Consider the following 18,275-nt stretch of genomic DNA (forward strand, 5'->3'; position numbering starts at 1 on the left):
GACATTATTTTGGTGCAGAGAAAAGATAAGTTATATCACACATGCTGTTCTGAAAAAATATACAGAAACAAATCTGTCTAAACCAAACACAATGAGTCAAAGTGATAGTTGACGAATGCTTTCAATTCTGCATGATTATAGCAGGTTTATGAACAAATTTGTTATATTAGCTATGTTGACAATGACGTTATTTTAGCTAATATGGTGACAACGATGTAGGCTGTGTGTAGCGGTTTGGCTTGGAAAGGTTTTTTCGCCTGGCCACATACAGCTGATATGTTGTGCATTGAAGTCAACAAGCGAAGGGAAGAGGTGAGAGGAGGAGAGCGCATAGATGCAAGAAGGAATATAACGTGGCTGCTATGAAACTGTGTTTACGCGTGATCAGTGGTGTAATCATTACGCCGATTCTGTTGAAAAACATTTCTTAAATGGAAGCAAACAGAACAAAACGGGGATAAACATACATGAATTTGTCCTATAGAAACAGGCAAGAGTGTGCAAGACAATATTGAATGTCACTGTCTGTCACCTCAATTTTGTCTTTCAACCTGTGTGCACCTATGTTGTAAACTTTCATTCATATGCTAGGTTGTAGCAATCTCATGGTGGGTATAGGGAAATTAGAGTAGCCTGAACCTCTCTCTGTTACATTGAACTGGGTGAATGGAAAATGAATCAGAGTCATCCAATATGCTGTAATAGAAATAAGGCCATGCTCATAAAAATGTTGTCCTCCCTCATCTTAAATGACACTGATCGCCACTGCATTTAGTTATGGTAATTAATTTTAACAGAACATACAATTCCTGTAGCCATAAAGGAATCAAGGATAATTAGCTTCTTTAAGACAATACAGTGCCTTCAGAAAGTACTCTCACCCCTTGAATTTTTACATATTTAGTTGTGTCTGAAATTAAAATATATTATTACATTTAGATTGTTTGTCACTGGCCTACACACAACACCCCATAATGACAAAGTGGAATTATGTTTTTCATTTTTTTTTTTTACAAATGAATAAAAACTGAAAAGCTGACATGTCTACAGTCAATAAGTGTTCAACCCATTTGTTATGGCAAGCCTAAGTAAGTTCAGAAGTAAAACTGCTTTAACAAGTCACATAAGTTCCATGGATAGTGTCTTTGTCTTTCATTATGATTCAACCATGCTGTTACGGCAAAATAAATATTTGCTCATAATGACTTTCCTATACTGATTAAATCGCTTACCTGCTGATTGGTGAAGTAATTTAATGTTGAGGTTCAGAAGTTTATTTTGCTGTTTGGAAGAGTGGAACGTAAGGAAACAAAATAATGTTTCTGTTCAGAACGAAATGAAACAATTGAAAATCATTTTGGTTCCAACCCCTGGTAAAAATGTTAAAATCAGACATTGATTATCCCTTTTAGCATGGTGAAGTTATAAATTACACCTTGGATGGTGTATCAATACACCCAGTCACCACAAAGATACAGGCATCCTTCCTAACTCAGTTGCCAGAGAGGAAGGAAACCGCTCAGGGATTTCACCATGAGACCGATGGTGACTTTAAAACAGTTACAGAGTTCAATGGCTGTGATAGGAGAAAACTGAGGATTGGTCAGCAATATTGTAATTACTACACAATACTAACCTAATTGCCAGAGTGAAAAGAAGGAAGCCTGTACAGAATAAAAATATTCCAAAACATGTCTCCTGTTTGCAACAAGGCACTAAAGAAATACTGCAAAAAATGTGTCAAAGCAATTAACTATTTGTCCTGAATACAAAGAGTTACATGCTGACCAGACCGGATACGTTACGTGCGCAAGCGTATCAACGAGCGTCTGTGATGCCAAGGGCTAAAATAGAACTCATTCCTATTTCTGACGCAGATTGCGCTGCAAGTCCGGCCTCTCCCATCTCCTCATTGGTTTATAGAAGCAGGTACCCACGTGCCATCTCCTCATTGGTTATACCCATGTGGGTCATTGAAAGACGAACTGTTTTGCCGGTAGTCGTGGTAATACAATGAAAGTTTAGATGGATCACCATATAAGTTAAATGATGAAAAAGCCTGGAAGGAGAAGAGATGACTAGAAACGAGTTGTTTGGCCGTTTTATGTGTGGATTAATTGTCGGAGTAGACGTCGATGTGCATTTCAGGTAAAATAACAACTCAATGTTTTTATCCCGGGACAAAATAGCTAGCAACAGCAAGCTAGCTAAATCGGACAAATTAACGTTAGCTAGCAAGTGCAAGTTAACTAGCTAAATTGCCATACATGTTTAATGATTTTCGACCTGTCCCCAAATTAATGTCATTGGTTCAGAGTTTGTTTTGATATTTTAACCTGCGTGACGTGATCGCGTTTAGTGTGGGGGGGCAAAATAAATTTATGCACGATAGCGCACGATGGCGCATGCGCGCAGCAGGTTTGGGTTCCGTGTTATGTTTGAGTACCACTCTCCATTACTGAGTACCACTCTTCATATTGTCAAGAATAGTGCTGTCTGCATCAAATTACGGATATGCTTGTCATCGTTAAGGACAGGGGAGTTTTTCAGGATTTAAAAAAATACAGAATGGAGCTAAGGACAAGCAATATCCTAGAGGAAAACAAGGTTCACTCTGCTTTCCACCAGACACTGGGAGATGATTTATCCTTTCAGCAGGACAATAATCTAAAAGACAAGGCCAAATCTACGCTGGAGTTGCTTACCAAGAAGGCAGTGAATGTCAAGTTAAAGTTTTGATGTAAATATACTTGAAAATCTATGGAAAGACCTGAAAATAGTTATCTAGCAATGATCAACAACAAATTTAAAGAGATTTAAGATATTTTGGCATTGCCCTCGCATTAGTTGAATATTTAACTTTGAATATTTAATATTGAATATTTAACTCAGATTTATATGACTGACCAGGTGACAATGCTTTTGAAAAACTAAAACGTTATTATTGAAATTAAACGGTTGCATGAAAATGTGCATATGAAAATCATAATTGCCATGCAGATTGGTAGAAATGGTAGGATAAATAGTAAACTTCCCCAAACTGGAAACACATGCGCTGCTTATGAAGAATGTATAAAATAATTGCCTCCACTTTTCCATAGTTGGATTTTGTCTATAGGCTACTATGAATCAAGGGAAAGCATGCATCATAATATGAAGTAAAACATGCAGGTTTCAAAGAATTAAGTATGTTTTCAAAATGCATACTGACTCCAGCTCACATGTTGACACGCGGATAGCCTGTTGCCTGCACTTCAATTGTGAATGGGAGGCGCACATCAATTACCAGTTGAGAAAAACATATATAGTAGCTCTTTTTAAATCGTGCTCCAAAACTGCTAACACATGGTTGCATTTAGAAATGGTTGCACAATGAATGGGCTTATAAATGCACATGCTTTACTCCAGCAGCAACTAGCTAAGGAGCTGCAGGAGAATTCCCACTGTGCAGGTGTGATAGTTGTGCTGGATAAATTAGATAGAAGACAACAAAATTATGCAAATGAACCTATTGACCGATAAGCATGATGGTCAAATGTATTTTCATCGACTGGTTTTTCCATCAATTATTTTGCAATGAGATTTTTTTTTTCCTGGTCATTTTGGCTTGCAACAGTTTTATTGATTGGCTTTTCATTTTATTTTATTATCGGCCAAAAGCCGGCTAATGGAAACCCTGCTCCTGACATACCAAAGTATGAAATACGTTACTCACTCCCAGGAATGGCTATTTCTTGAAATTCCATTGGTCTCTACCGATTTAGGTAAAACGTCCTTTAGTATTTATGTGGCACATATATGGAATACATTTCAGTATACTCTAGTGCCTTTTGGTAATTTCAGGACATTGTTAAATGACCCGTTTACAGAGGAATGTATGTGTTTTTTCTAATAGTATTTTTCCCGCTCTCGCCTTTGATTTTTTGTAATATTTGTGTCACTAATTCACTTTAATGTACTTTGTATTGTTATGCTGCATTCTGTGAATCAGGGCAACACTTGCAAAAGAGACATGGGTCTCAATGGGACTTCCATGATTAAATAAAGGTTTAATTATAGACATGACAATAGATAAAATTCACAAATTAACTTTATAGGTGCAACAGTTTTTATAAAATGTATAATTTATCACTCTCACGTGCACATTTCCATCTGCTAAGAAATAAAGATGCTTTCTGACAATGCTAACATATTTTTTAGCTGAAGCTCAGACTTCCATAACACTGGGTTGGTTGCTCGGCAACAACACAGCTGCTAGCACCATGCTGCCAGTCATAAGATGTGTATGCAAATAAACCTGGGCTAATGTATATCTAGCTAGTTATATGGTGGTATTCAAGCTGAGGTTAATCAATAAATAGAAACAGATATTTTGATTAGCTAGGTAGCTAACGTTAGATAGCTTGTACAAAGTCCAGCAGCTAGCCTCTGTAACACCAATCATCTGAAAGCTAGATAGCTAACAAACAGGCAAATAAAGGTAGCTAGCCAAATAATATGATTTTGTTTTGATTAGCTAACATATCATACTAAATGGACTGAGAGAATAATACAACATGCTATGAGATCAGGTTACAGCAGCATACAGTCAAAAGAAAATTAAATGCTAACTTGGTTAACTACTTGATTAAATGAGTCTGTTGTCAACAAATCAACTGTTTTAGACTTTTTATATTTTAACAAAGCAAGATAAATCAACATTACTGGGAGAATGAAGATTTTCTTGGGGGGGATGAACGCTTACAGACATTTAAATGGTCTGTTGAAGAACAGGATTCAGAGTATAATGGTTAGGGTTCCCACCTGTGGATCAGAACATTGTAGGTTTGCCTCTTGTAGGAGATATTTTGACCATTCTTTCATTACATAGTTTTGACAGCACCCTCCCGACACACACACACTTATTTAAATGTATTGGGTGGCTCTTAAAAAGAGCCTTTGGGTTCGTGGAGAGGCAAACAAGTGGCACTGAGTGTTATGGTGTGTACTACTGCGTGCATCTTGCTAGAACAAAGGATAGACCAGGGCCTGTACCCACAAAACCTCTCAGAAAAGGTCCTAGGAACCCTGTTAAAACCAGTTTTAAGACAACAACAAAAGACTCTCAGCTCAGAGTAGGTTTAACGATGATGTTAAGACACTGCTCTGACAAACTTTGAGCCAGGAGTAAAATTAACTCCTAAAAGTTTCTCAGCTGGTAATCACGACAGTTTGAGGTACATCAAAGGAAAGATAGTGATGACGCTCATTGACCTGTTGCAAATGACGGGGAATAACCAATCACGATGAGGCTTTGCCAGCTGTGAAATGTATAGCATGCTTCAGACCACCACGGTGAATTTGACTGTACAGTACATCAAATGTTGCAATGGTAAAACGTTTTAAATCATTTTCGCCTGACACGATCACTTTGCCTATTCTTTATTCTTGCTTAAAACTTCTTGGTGACAGGTGGGAAGAATTGCGTAGCTTGGATGAATATGATGCCCAGAGTAAACTGCCTGCTACTCTGTCCTAGATAGAAATATATGCATATTATTAGTAGTATTGGATAGAAAACACTGATGTTTCTAAAACGGTTTGAATGATGTCTGAGTAAAACAGAACTCATATGGCAGGCGAAAACCTGGGAAAATCCAACCAGGAAGTGGGAAATCTGAGGCTTGTAGTTTTTTAAAAACTCAGCCCCTATTGTAGATACAGTGGAATATTGGTTGTGTAGCACGTCCTAAGGCTTCCACTAGATGTCAACAGTCTTTAGAACTTTGTTTGAGGATTCTACTGTGAAGTGGGGGCTCATAAGGGCTGTTTGAGCCAGGTGTCTGGCAGATTGCCACAGGCTCTGAGACACGGTCACGAGAGAGTTAGCTCTCATTCCATTGCATTTCTACAGACAATGGAATTCTTCGGTTGGAACCTTATTGATGATTTATGTTAAAAACATCCTAAAGATTGATTCTATACATAGTCTGACAAGTTTCTACGGGCTGTAACGGAACTTTTTGAACTTTTCGTCCGATGTTCGGCGGGACCTGAACGCGCTTTTGGATTTGTTTACCAAACGCCCTGACAAAAGAGGCTATTTGGACATACAGTGGGGCAAAAAAGTATTTAGTCAGCCACCAATTGTGCAAGTTCTCCCACTTAAAAAGATGAGAAAGGCCTGTAATTTTCATCATAGGTACACTTCAACTATGACAGACAAAATGAGAAAAAAAATCAAGAAAATCACATTGTAGGATTTTTAATGAATTTATTTGCAAATTATGGTGGAAAATAAGTATTTGGTCACCTAAAAACAAGCAAGATTTCTGGCTCTCACAGACCTGTAACTTCTTCTTTAAGAGGCTCCTCTGTCCTCCACTCGTTACCTGTATTAATGGCACCTGTTTGAACTTGTTATCAGTATAAAAGACACCTGTCCACAACCTCAAACAGTCACACTCCAAACTCCAATATGGCCAAGACCAAAGAGCTGTCTAAGGACACCAGAAACAGAATTGTAGACCTGCACCAGGCTGGGAAGACTGAATCTGCAATAGGTAAGCAGCTTGGTTTGAAGAAATCAACTGTGGGAGCAATTATAAGGAAATGGAAGACATACAAGACCACTGATAATCTCCCTCGATCTGGGGCTCCACGCAAGATCTCACCCCGTGGGGTCAAAATGATCACAAGAACGGTGAGCAAAAATCCCAGAACCACATGGGGGGACCTAGTGAATGACCTGCAGAGAGCTGGGACCAAAGAAACAAAGCCTACCATCAGTAACACACTACGCCGCCAGAGACTCAAATCCTGCAGTGCCAGACGTGTCCCCCTGCTTAAGCCAGTACAGGTCCAGTCTGAAGTTTGTTAGAGAGCATTTGGATGATCCAGAAGAAGATTGGGATAATGTCATATGATCAGATGAAACCAAAATATAACTTTTTGGTAAAAAACACTCATCATGTTTGGAGGACAAAGAATGCTCAGTTGCATCAAAGAACACCATACCTACTGTGAAGCATCGGGTGGCAACATCATGCTTTGGGGCTGTTTTTCTGCAAAGGGACCAGGACAACTGATCCGTGTAAAAGAAAGAATTAATGGGGCTATGTATTGTGAGATTTTGAGCTAAAACCTCCTTCCATCAGCAAGGGCATTGAAGATGAAACGGGCAACGAAGGAGTGGCTTCGTAATAAGCATTTCAAGGTCCTAGAGTGGTCTAGCCAGTCTCCAGATCTTAACCCCATTAAAAATCTTTGGAGGGAGTTGAAAGTCCGTGTTGCCCAGCAACAGCCCCAAAACATCACTGCTCTAGAGGAGATCTGCATGGAGGAATGGGCCAAAATACCAGCAACAGTGTGTGAAAACCTTGTGAAGACTTACAGAAAACGTTTGACATCTGTCATTGCCAACAAAGGGTATATAACAAAGTATTGAGATAAAGTTTTGTTGTTGACCAAATACTTATTTTCCATCATAATTAGCAAATAAATTCATAAAAAATTCTACAATGTGATCTTCTGGATGTTTCTTTCTCAATTTGTCTGTCATAGTTGAAGTATACCTATGATGAAAATTACAGGCCTCATCTTTTTGAGTGGGAAAAGTTGGACAATTGGTGGCTGACTAAATACTTTTTTGCCCCACTGTATGTGTGTGTGTGTGTGTGTGTGTGTGTGTGTGTGTGTGTGTGTGTGTGTGTGTGTATATATATATATATATATATATATATATATATATATATATATATATATGTGTTGAACAGCTGTGACGATGACCGAAGAGAATTCTCTCGGTAGGTAATGCAGACGGCATTTGATCGTGAGGTATTCCAAATCGGGAGAACAAAATGGCTTGAGCTCCTGTACGTTACCACAATCACACCTTGAATAGTTAATCAGGAAACATACACTTATGCCTTTCTTTTTCCTGGAGAGTTCTTTCTTCCTGGCCAAGTGATGTACTGACAAACCCGTACCTCAATCACGAAACATGTCTAAGTGTTGCAATAATTGGGACAGGGATGGAATGATTAAATGTTAGCAATTACTGTCAGATTAGACGGAATATAGATGTACCACATTTAAACATGTGAAAGCAACAGCAACCATTTCAAAAAGAGAACAAAGCACTCTCCACGGGCGAGAGTTTGGAGTGCGCAAGTGGAAAGAAAAGCCTTTGGTGCATCTTCGCCACAGTGATAATGAATTTTATCAACAAACACCAAATGCAAGTTTCATAAGTAAATTACTAATTCCAAGCAATTTTGACATACCAAAATACCATTAGGCCTATGCTGGCAATTGTTGCTTGATGCCCTATTGCTGGTGAGCTTGCAAAGTAAGCAGTTAAAATGATTGATCGCCACATAATTCCTCCCTCCCTACAATTTGACTTTGTGCTGCACGCGATTGTATAGCTGTACAGCAAATCAGCAATCTGTTCAGTAGCTACCTGTGTTTATTGGCAGTTTGATGGTCCATTCTGAGGGTTGAGTGTTGTTTTCGCTAGCCAATCTGTTGTACATTTTTTGAAGGGACGATGCTGCTTGGGGAGAATCTCAATTGCATACTCCTCGTGTCCTCTCACCTTCTCAAAACCCATTGGAGGAGAAAGCCAGAAGTCCCCCCACCCCTAAACAGCTTCCATCACCTAGTGATAAGACTGTTAAAATGGCTAACAACTACTGCTCTCCCTCAGCCTATCGAGTGACTCCATTACACCACTTTCGATTGATTATTTTGCCATTAGTATTTATCTATTTATCCTGCTACTGGTAACTATTACTCCTGTTTACATGTATATATTACCAATAGTGTAGTACCATAAGTTTTTATATATTTGTACTACCAGTCATGTTTTATGTATGAAACCCCCCTCAACCACTCCAGTATCCCTGCACATTTAATAAGGTACTGGCATTGACCTGTATACACAGTACTTGCATTTCCGTGATTTTCGTGATTCTAACCCACCTCATATGTGGTTTTTATTTTAGTTAAATGTTTTATTATCCTACTACACTGACTCTGACGCTCTTCGGATGTGGCAGGACTTGCGTGATCACACTCTCCGTAGCCAAGCAAGTGTCTTTAAAACAGGTCAACATTCACAAGGTCACGGGGCCAGACGGATTACCAAGACATTTTCAACCTCTCCCTGACCGAGTCTGTAATGCCTACATGTTTCAAGCAGACCACCATAGTCCCTGTGCCCAAGAACACCAAGGTAACCTGCCTAAATGACTACTGTCACAGCACTCACATCGGTAAACATGAAATTCTTTGAAAGGCTGGTCATAGCTCACATCAACACCATCATCATGGAAACCCCAGACCCACACCAATTTGCATACCGCCCCAACAGATTCACAGATAATGCAATCTCAATCGCACTCCACACTGCCCTTTCCCACCTGGACAAAAACAACACCCAAGTGGGAATGCTGTTCATTGACTACAGCTCAGTGTTCAACACCATAGTGCCCACAAAGCTCATCACTAAGCTAAGGTCCCTGGGTCCATACACCTCTCTCTGCAACTGTGTGGCCAAGCACGACTCCAACACCATCAATAAGTTTCCTGACGACACAACAGTGGTAGGCCTGATCACCAACAACGATGAGACAGCCTATAGGGGGAAGGTCAGAGACCTGGCAGTGTGGTGCCAGGACAACAACCTCTCCCTCAATGTGAGCAAGACAAAGAGATGATCGTGGACTACAGGTAAAGGAGGGCTGAACAGGCCCCCATTAACATCGACGGGGCTGCAGTGGAGCAGGTCGAGAGTTTCAAGTTCCTTTGTGTTCACATCACCAACAAACTATCATGGTCCAAACACACCAAGACAGTCGTGAAGAGGGCACCACAATACATTTTCCCCCTCAGGAGACTGAAAAGATTTGGCATGGGTCCCCAGATCCTCAAAAGGTTCTACAGCCGCACCATCAAGAGCATCCTGACCGGTTGCATCACCACCTAGCATGGCAACTGCTAGGCATCCGACCGTAAGACTCTAAAGAGGGTAGTGCATACGGCCCAGTACATCACTGAGGCCATGCTTCCTGCCATCCAGAACCTAGATACTAGGCGGTGTCAGAGACTCCAAACACCTATGTCATAGACTGTTCTCTCTGCTACCGCACGGCAAGCGGTACTGGAGCGCCAAGTCTAGGTCCAAAAGGCTCCTTAACAGCTTCTACCCCCAAGCCATAAGACTGCTGAACAATTAATCAAATGGCCACCTGGACTCTCTACCGGTACCCCTTGTATATAGCCTCGTTATTGTTATTTAATTTTTTACTTTAGCTTATTTAGTTAGTTGTTTCTTAGAAACATAATTAAAAGCTAGAAACATAATTAAAACTTTAAAATGTGCATATTGATCTGGAATAGTGTGCTTGTACACACATTTTGATCCTGTATCTTTTATACTTTTTAAACTATATTGAACAAAAATATAAACAACATGTAAAGTGTTGGTCCCATTTTTCATGATCTGAAGTGTAAAAGCTCCCAAAAAATGTCCCTATGCACAAAAAGCTTATTTCTCTCAAATGTTGTTTTGCATCCCTGTTAGAGAGCATTTGTCCGTTGCCAAGAAGCTGATTAAACAGCATAATCATTACACAGGTACACCTTGTGCTGAAGACAAAAAAATGTGAAGTTTTGTCACACAACACAATGCCACAGATGTCTCAAGTTTTGAGTGTGCTTGCAATTGGCATGCTGACTGCAGGAATGTCAATTAGAGCTGTTGCAAGAGAATGATGAATTATGAATTATAAGTCATTTTAGAGAATGTCAGTACATCCAACTGTAGTTACTAAACAAAGCCACTGAACCACACACCTACTTAGCAAAACTACTGACCATTACTGACCACAACCACAAAACTACCGACCACAACTGTTGACCACTACTGACCACAGCTACTAAACACAACAACAACTGCTAAACCACAAGTACTGACCACAACCACAAAACTGCTGATCACAACAACATAACTATTGCCCAAAACTAATGAACCACACTCTTACCACAACTACTGAACCACACACGTACTGTACTTACCAAAATGATCGACCACTTCTAACCACAACCACACAACTACTGACTACAACCACATAATTACTGACAACAACAACAGACCACACAACTAATGACCACAACCACACAACTACTGACCACAACTAATGACCAAAACAACACAACCACCTACCACAACTACTGAACCACAACCACACAACTACTGAGCACAACTACTAACCACTACTGAGAACAACTGACCACACACAAAGGTAAGGTAAGACCACAAAACTACTGAACCACAACTACTATTCTGGAATGCACTAGCTCAGGTCCAACTCTGGTCCTAGGTGTTGCTAGCTAGCGCTGGTTCGCACTATGTCCCGTTCTGACCATAGTTCTGTTATTTTATTCTTTATTTTAGTATGGTCAGGGCGTGAGTTGGGGTGGGCAGTCTATGTTTGTTTTTCAATGTTTGTTTTTGTGTTCAGCCTAGTATGGTTCTCAATCAGAGGCAGGTGTCGTTAGTTGTCTCTGATTGAGAATCATACTTAGGTAGCCTGGGTTTCACTTTGGTGTGTGGGTGTTTTTTTCCGTGTGAGTGTTTGGGCCACACGGTACTGTTTCGGTTTTCGTTATGTTCACATCGTTTATTGTTTTGTATTTCAGTGTTCAGGTCATTTTGAATAAATCATCATGAACGCTTACCACGCTGCGCTTTGGTCCGATCCTTCTTCCACCTCTGAATGCCGTTACACACTAACTCTGGTCTGCACTATAAATTATAACTACTTAAATGTGCATAAATTAGCATATAATACCTGCCAACAATAATTGTAACTTTTGAACTCATCATGCTAGAAAAAATGAATAAACTTTCACAGGTTCTTGCTCTCCTAACTTCAAATTCTTTCAAACATATTAACTAATAACTATAAATGTGCATTAATTAGCATAATGTTACTCACGAACAGTATCTCTTGAACTGTTCACGCCAAAGCCAACATTCATATGTTCAGGCTATTCTAACTTTTCCAACTATAACCAGTCTACTATAACTATAACCATTACTAAATGCAGACACTACCACAACTATAAAATTTTTCAAAACCATACATACTTAAATATGTTTTGCTTTAAATAGTAAAGTGAAACTTTTAAAACTTTTACCACAACAACAAAAATATTGGTTAAACAAATCCCATAAATTGTACAATAACATCTAGTTTCTATTATTATTTTATCACTGCATTGTTGGGAAAGAGGTCTTAAGGTAAGAATTTCACTGTACTGTTTTACACCTGTTGTATCCTGTGCAAATGGGAAATAAACGTTGCAACTTGAGAGGAGAAAGGGCGTGAGGTGTATGCAATTGAGATTTTCCCTCTGTGCCACAAAATGTACATTTACATTTGTAATTTAATAGAAGCTCTAATCCAGAGCGATTTATAGTAGTGAGTGCATACATTTTATACGTTTTTGTACTGGTCCCCTGTGGGAATCGAACCCACAACCATGGCCATGCTCTACCAAATGGGTGACAAAACGTTGCAAAACCTGGCCAGATAATTTCAAGTCATTAGTCTCAAGTCAAAGTCAGGTCCCAAATCTTGAGACTCCAAGTCAAAGTCAAGTCTCAAGTTATTTTATTTTATATCAAGTCAAGTCTCAAGCCATCTAATGTGTGACTTGAGTCAGGCTCGAGTTTAAGTCATGTGACTCGAGTCCACAACTCTGGTATCAAGCCATCTAGCTTGCTAATTAAGTAGGTCTACAGTACGTAAATAGATTAGCTATTAGCCACAATCTTGTGATCATTATACTTTTTTAACTAGCTGAATTGATTGTGTTGAGATTCCCAATCACTGCCATTTCTGTCCAAAAATATTGAGCAAATTAAACAAACAGTGCATCACCTGAATGGCTGGAGGCAGCCAATTTACTAGCTGTGATTTACAACCTGATAGATATATTTATTAGACTACTTGAACTGTAAGTAAATATATGTTGATTCAATATACAATTGTAAGACATCCAGCTGCAATAGTATTACGAGTTTGCTCAACAAAATTCACACAAATTCACGCAAACTTTTTGTTGTGAGTTTGCTCAACAATGTTTTTGCTGAGTAAAACTCACAATCCTATTGCAGCTGGTTGCCGTACAATTGTATGTTGAATCAACTATTTTTTTTGTATGATTTAGCGCTGAATTAAATTAATCATGCATTGACTGCATCCATATAATGCTGCCAACCATGCTGTACTATATGTTATAGAATTTTGAGTCAAATAGAAACAATTTGTAAAAACTCTTGTAAATTACATTTGACGAATAAATCACACATTTTATATTTTGGGACAATACTATGATTATCTGTTTGTTTCATTCCTGTAAAATAGTTAAAAGTGTCAGTTTCTCTTAAACACCGCTGAAACAACAGCAATTTTCTGAGTGAACCTGCAGTGCAGTTTCGCATTTATCTGCAGTTGATTGAATAGAGGGCTTAGTATAGTATACTGGTAGATAGAAGTATGAATGACATACAGCATTATCAGAGTGGAAGATGTAGGAGGCTGGAGAGTTGTCCACAATGATGACCTTGTTGAGGTCCCTGCCCAGACGACTCAGGTCTTTCACATAGTTTCCTTGGTGGAAAACGCAGGACTCCCGGAAGAGACGGTGTTGGAAGGCACCCCATTTATCCAGCAGGTCGGAGACGGGATCGGCATACTGGCACAACAGGAAAAAACACACAACATTGTCACTGATGGTAGTTCACAGAAAGCTGTGTGTGTGTGATGCATATGTAAATGTAAATGAAGTCCGTGTCTATGAGTAGGATATTAGAATGGCAGGGCTAAGTTTCTAAGAATTGTAAATAAAACATGTCAAACACGTGTCACAATCTTAAAGGGAACGTTCAGTATTTTAGATGCCCCCGTCACTTCCATTGATTGTTAGATAGCATGGACTTAAGTTAGCTTACATTTGTAGTGGCTGTTTAAAGTAAACAGAACCATGGATTACAGTTTATCCTTGCCCGTAGACTACTTTCAGGATGGGGAACCATCTAACATTTAACTTGTTAAATCCCGAATTTCCCTCTAAGCCTAGTAGTTGACTAAAAGTTAGATCCTTTCAACCTTTAATGTAGTTATGTCAATCAGCATTCAGTGAACATGATCTCACCTTGGATAAACTCGCAGTGAACAGAACACACTCAAACAACTCCCCCATTCTTCTGAGATACTCATCCATATGGGGTCGCTTCAACACATACACCTGAAGTAATAGAAACACAAGACATGGGGAAATACTTCCGATTATTTACAAAACGTTGACTGTATTTTTTCTTTGCTCAAGACGTTAATGCTTTAAACTACTTTTTGAATAGAGGAATAATTTTAAATACTTTTTGGAGCAATAGTTGTGCCTACGCCCTCTCATCTGTGACTTTTGGCTGCACCTTGCCTTGCTTGTCCAGGTTTACTGTTATGGGGTGCCAGATGATATTGAGGTTAATGGGTTGGGACATAAAAATGAGACGTTGAAAGAGACTGAAAGAGAGGTTAACACCTCTGACAGCATATCAGACTTCATAAATGCCAGATGACCCTACATTTCCACGTGGAATGGTCAATCAGGTGTAGCCTATTATCTGTATATGGAAGGATATGCCTGTCAATATATAACTTTTATTCAAGTTCTGCTCGATTCCTCGAAAGAGCATGACGCTATCGGCAATGTTCCTGAACCAAGTCATCCCGAATAGGCTCTCCCTGCTTAAACAAGCCTATCCTAGATTACTTGAAACAGACCCAGGCCTGGGGTATAAAACAGGTGTTATATTCTGTCTTCTGGCCAAAATTGGCCTTTAAACTAAGCAAAACTGCAGCAGTATCTGCAATCTCCAATGTGATCTCCAATGGGCTGGGCAGATTCTGTTCTAGGGACTGAGATTGATGGGCCCGGTGATTTCTGAGAAGCCAGTCAGTACTTCCTTGTTTCGTCAGCCCACAGAAATAGACACCGGCTGCTGAGACCCGTCCACAGAGAAGGCCAAAGCTCTGTCAGGTTGCTAGGCTAGTGTACTAGCACTATAGCACCGGTGAGTAAACAGTGGTAGGAAAAAGGTAAAAAGAAAAGAGACCACTTTGAACTAATGGCACACTTTCAAAACTGAGGAGATAGCATGGATAACACAGAAAATAGATTATATAATTGTATTTGAGGTCAGGGCAACTTTACTGCTTATTCCATTGTGGAGCTATGAAGGAGAGAAGGCTAAGAATTTAAACTCAAAAGAGTCGTGCTTACCTGGTGAACTGTTCCATCGATTTCCACTGGAATTATAAAATCAGCGTTGTTCAATGGCTGTTGAGAGCAAGAACATACGATGTAAGAATCAAGTACGGAACCCATTTACTTAAAGCTGCATTATATCACTTTTTGGGCGACCTGACCAAATGTACACAGAAATGTGAGTTATAGATCTGAAATTCTCATTGAAAGAAAGTCTAAGAAGTGGTAGGGTAAGTGTACCTATTAAGCCCACCAAAATCTAAATTTAGACATTTCTAACATATACTGCCCTAATTTTGTAAGAAAAGTTCATATAAAATGAAAGATTCATCTCTCGTGAAGTTATGACTTTACTTACAAAATGTTTTAATAACACAAAAAATATTAGATAAAATATGTGAAAAGTCTGGACTGGGCTTAGTGGGTACTGAGTGTACCCTTTAAGCCCATGGGTGTTCCAAATACGCCCATCTCTTAAATAATACATTTTAATTCATGTCCGGATGTTCAAAACGTACAAACTGACATTTCTTATTTATAATGGGATTATATTAATCTCCCCTAAAGTTATTGAAATAAACAGATCATTGCTATTCATCATGAAAGTAGCACTTATAACAGTGGGGGTCCAATCGTTTCCACACAGATCAATGTGGACTTAGGTTTTTGCTCTTGCCAACCAGTACCCACACCTGACTCAACAAATCAACTAATCACAGACTTCAATCAAGACATGATTAGTTGAATCAGGTGTGTTATTGTTTGGTTAGAACACAAACCTGCACCCACACTGGCCCTGTGTGGATAAGAAGCCATGCAACAAAGTCCATAACACACACAACCTTCAATTCATTATCTGAAAACTGATTCACATTTGTTGTACTGTTAATCTTGTTAATTCGTTCAATTTGTCTTCCTAAAGCCTATCTGAAAATAATTTAAAATATCCCTCTCTATTGTGTATTATAAAGGTACAGGTGGTAGACTAAAAAACTGAATCACATGGATGAAAGACAACAATATGACAATGCCCCACCCAAAAGTGCATGAGTAGTCACCTAGCAGTGGTGAAAAGTACTTATTTAAAAACACTTTAAAGTACTAATTAAGTAGTTTTTTGGGGGTATCTGTACTTTATTTTCTATTTTTGACAACGTTTATTTTGACTTCACTACATTCCTAAAGTAGATAATGTACATTTTACTCCATATATTTACCCTGACACCCAAAAGTACTTTTGAATGCTTAGCAGGACAGAAATGGTCCAATTTAAACACTTATCAAGAAAACAACCCTGGTCATCCCTACTGTGTCTGATCTGGCGGAATCACTAAACACAAATGCTTCATTTGCAAATTATGTCTGAGTGTTGGAGTGTGCCCCTGGCTATTCGTAAATAAATAAAAAACAAGAAAATTGTGTCTGATTTCCCTAATGTAAGGAATTTTAAATTATTAATTATTTTACTTTTGATACTTAAGTGTATTTTAGCAATTACATTTACTTTTGATACATAAGTTAATTTAAAACAAAATAGTTTTAGACTTTTACTCAAATAGTATTTTACTGGGTGACTTTCACTATTACTTGAGTCATTTTCTATAACAAATCTATACTTTTTCTCAAGTATGACATTTGGGTACTGTTTTCCACCACTGCTCAATAGTCCTATTCATGTCCCTCATTTGTTCGCATCTTTGTCCACCACTTGTAGGTCTTCTATCCCTGATATCCTTCAACCCTAATCTTATTCTTCTCTCTCTGCATCAACGACTCCAAACATCTTAGGGAGAGTAACGAGGTTTCTAATTGTTCCTAATAGTTTCCAATCTTGGTAAAGGCACCATGGCTAGATGCATAATATGGATCAAGTAAAATAAAATTGTATTTGTCGAATACAACCTTACCATTAAATACTTACTTAAAAGCCCTTAACCAACTATCTAGTTTTAAGAAAAATAAGAGCTAAAAAAATATTTACTAAATAAACTAAAGTAAAAAATAAACGAGCAACAAAATAAAATAACAACAACGAGCCTATAAACAGGGGGTACCGATACCAAGTCATTGTGCGGGGGTACAGTTGAAGTAGTTGAAGTAATGGAGGTAATATGGACATGTAGGTAGATGTAAAGTGACACTATGCATAGATAATAAACAGCGAATAGCAGCAGTGTAAAAACAATACCAATACAAATAGAACGGGTAGCCATTTGATTAGCTGTAAAAAAAAAAAAGCCTCTTGGATGTAGACGTAGTACTCCAGTACCACTTGCCGTGCGGTGGCAGAGAAAACAGTCTATGACTAGGATGGCTGGAGTCTTAGGCAATTTTTAGGGCCTTCCTCTGATACCGCCTGGTTTAGAGGTCCTGGACGTCAGGAAGCTTGGCCCCATGATGTTCTGGGCCGTACACACTACCTTCTGTACCGCCTTGTGGTCATAGGCTGAGCAGTTGCCATAGCAGTCGGTGATACAACCAGTCAGGATGCTCTCGATGGTGCAGCTGTATAACTTTTGGAGGATCTGAGGACCCATGCAAAATCTTGTCAGTCTCCTGAGGGGGAATTGGCATTGTCTGGGCCTCTTCACACCTGTGTTTAGACAATGATAGTTTGTCGGTGAGGTGGACACTCTCAATCTGCTCCACTACAGCCCCGTCAATTAGAATGGGGGTGTGCTCCGCCCTCCTTTTCCTGTAGTCCACGATCAACTCCTTTGTCTTGATCACATTGAGGGAGAAGTTGTTGTCCTGGCACAACACTGCCAGGTCTCTGACCTCCTCCCTATATGCTGTCTAATCATTGTTAGTGATCAGGCCTACCACCGTTGTGTCATTGGCAAACGTAATGAGTAGCGCTTGTTGGAGACGTGCTTGGCCACGCAGTCATGGGTGAACAGGGAGTACAGGAGGGGACTAAGCACAAATCCCTGAGGGGCCCCAGTGTTGAGGAT

General features: G+C 39.2%; 1 protein-coding gene across 1 annotated transcript in view; it reads right to left on the reverse strand.

The window, feature by feature from the left end:
* The window catches only part of LOC112225089, a 36,203-nt gene that overhangs the window by 2,466 nt on the left and 15,462 nt on the right, over window positions 1-18,275 (reverse strand). The window contains exons 3-5 of the mRNA XM_024388719.2: window positions 15,337-15,393; window positions 14,209-14,301; window positions 13,564-13,749 (exon numbers count right to left, since the gene is read on the reverse strand). Coding sequence (XP_024244487.1) covers window positions 13,564-13,749; window positions 14,209-14,301; window positions 15,337-15,393 — 336 coding nt within the window. The remainder of the gene's footprint in view (window positions 1-13,563; window positions 13,750-14,208; window positions 14,302-15,336; window positions 15,394-18,275) is intronic.

The sequence above is a fragment of the Oncorhynchus tshawytscha genome, linkage group LG26 (genome assembly GCF_018296145.1).
Source record: "Oncorhynchus tshawytscha isolate Ot180627B linkage group LG26, Otsh_v2.0, whole genome shotgun sequence".
NCBI classification, from domain to species: domain Eukaryota; kingdom Metazoa; phylum Chordata; class Actinopteri; order Salmoniformes; family Salmonidae; genus Oncorhynchus; species Oncorhynchus tshawytscha.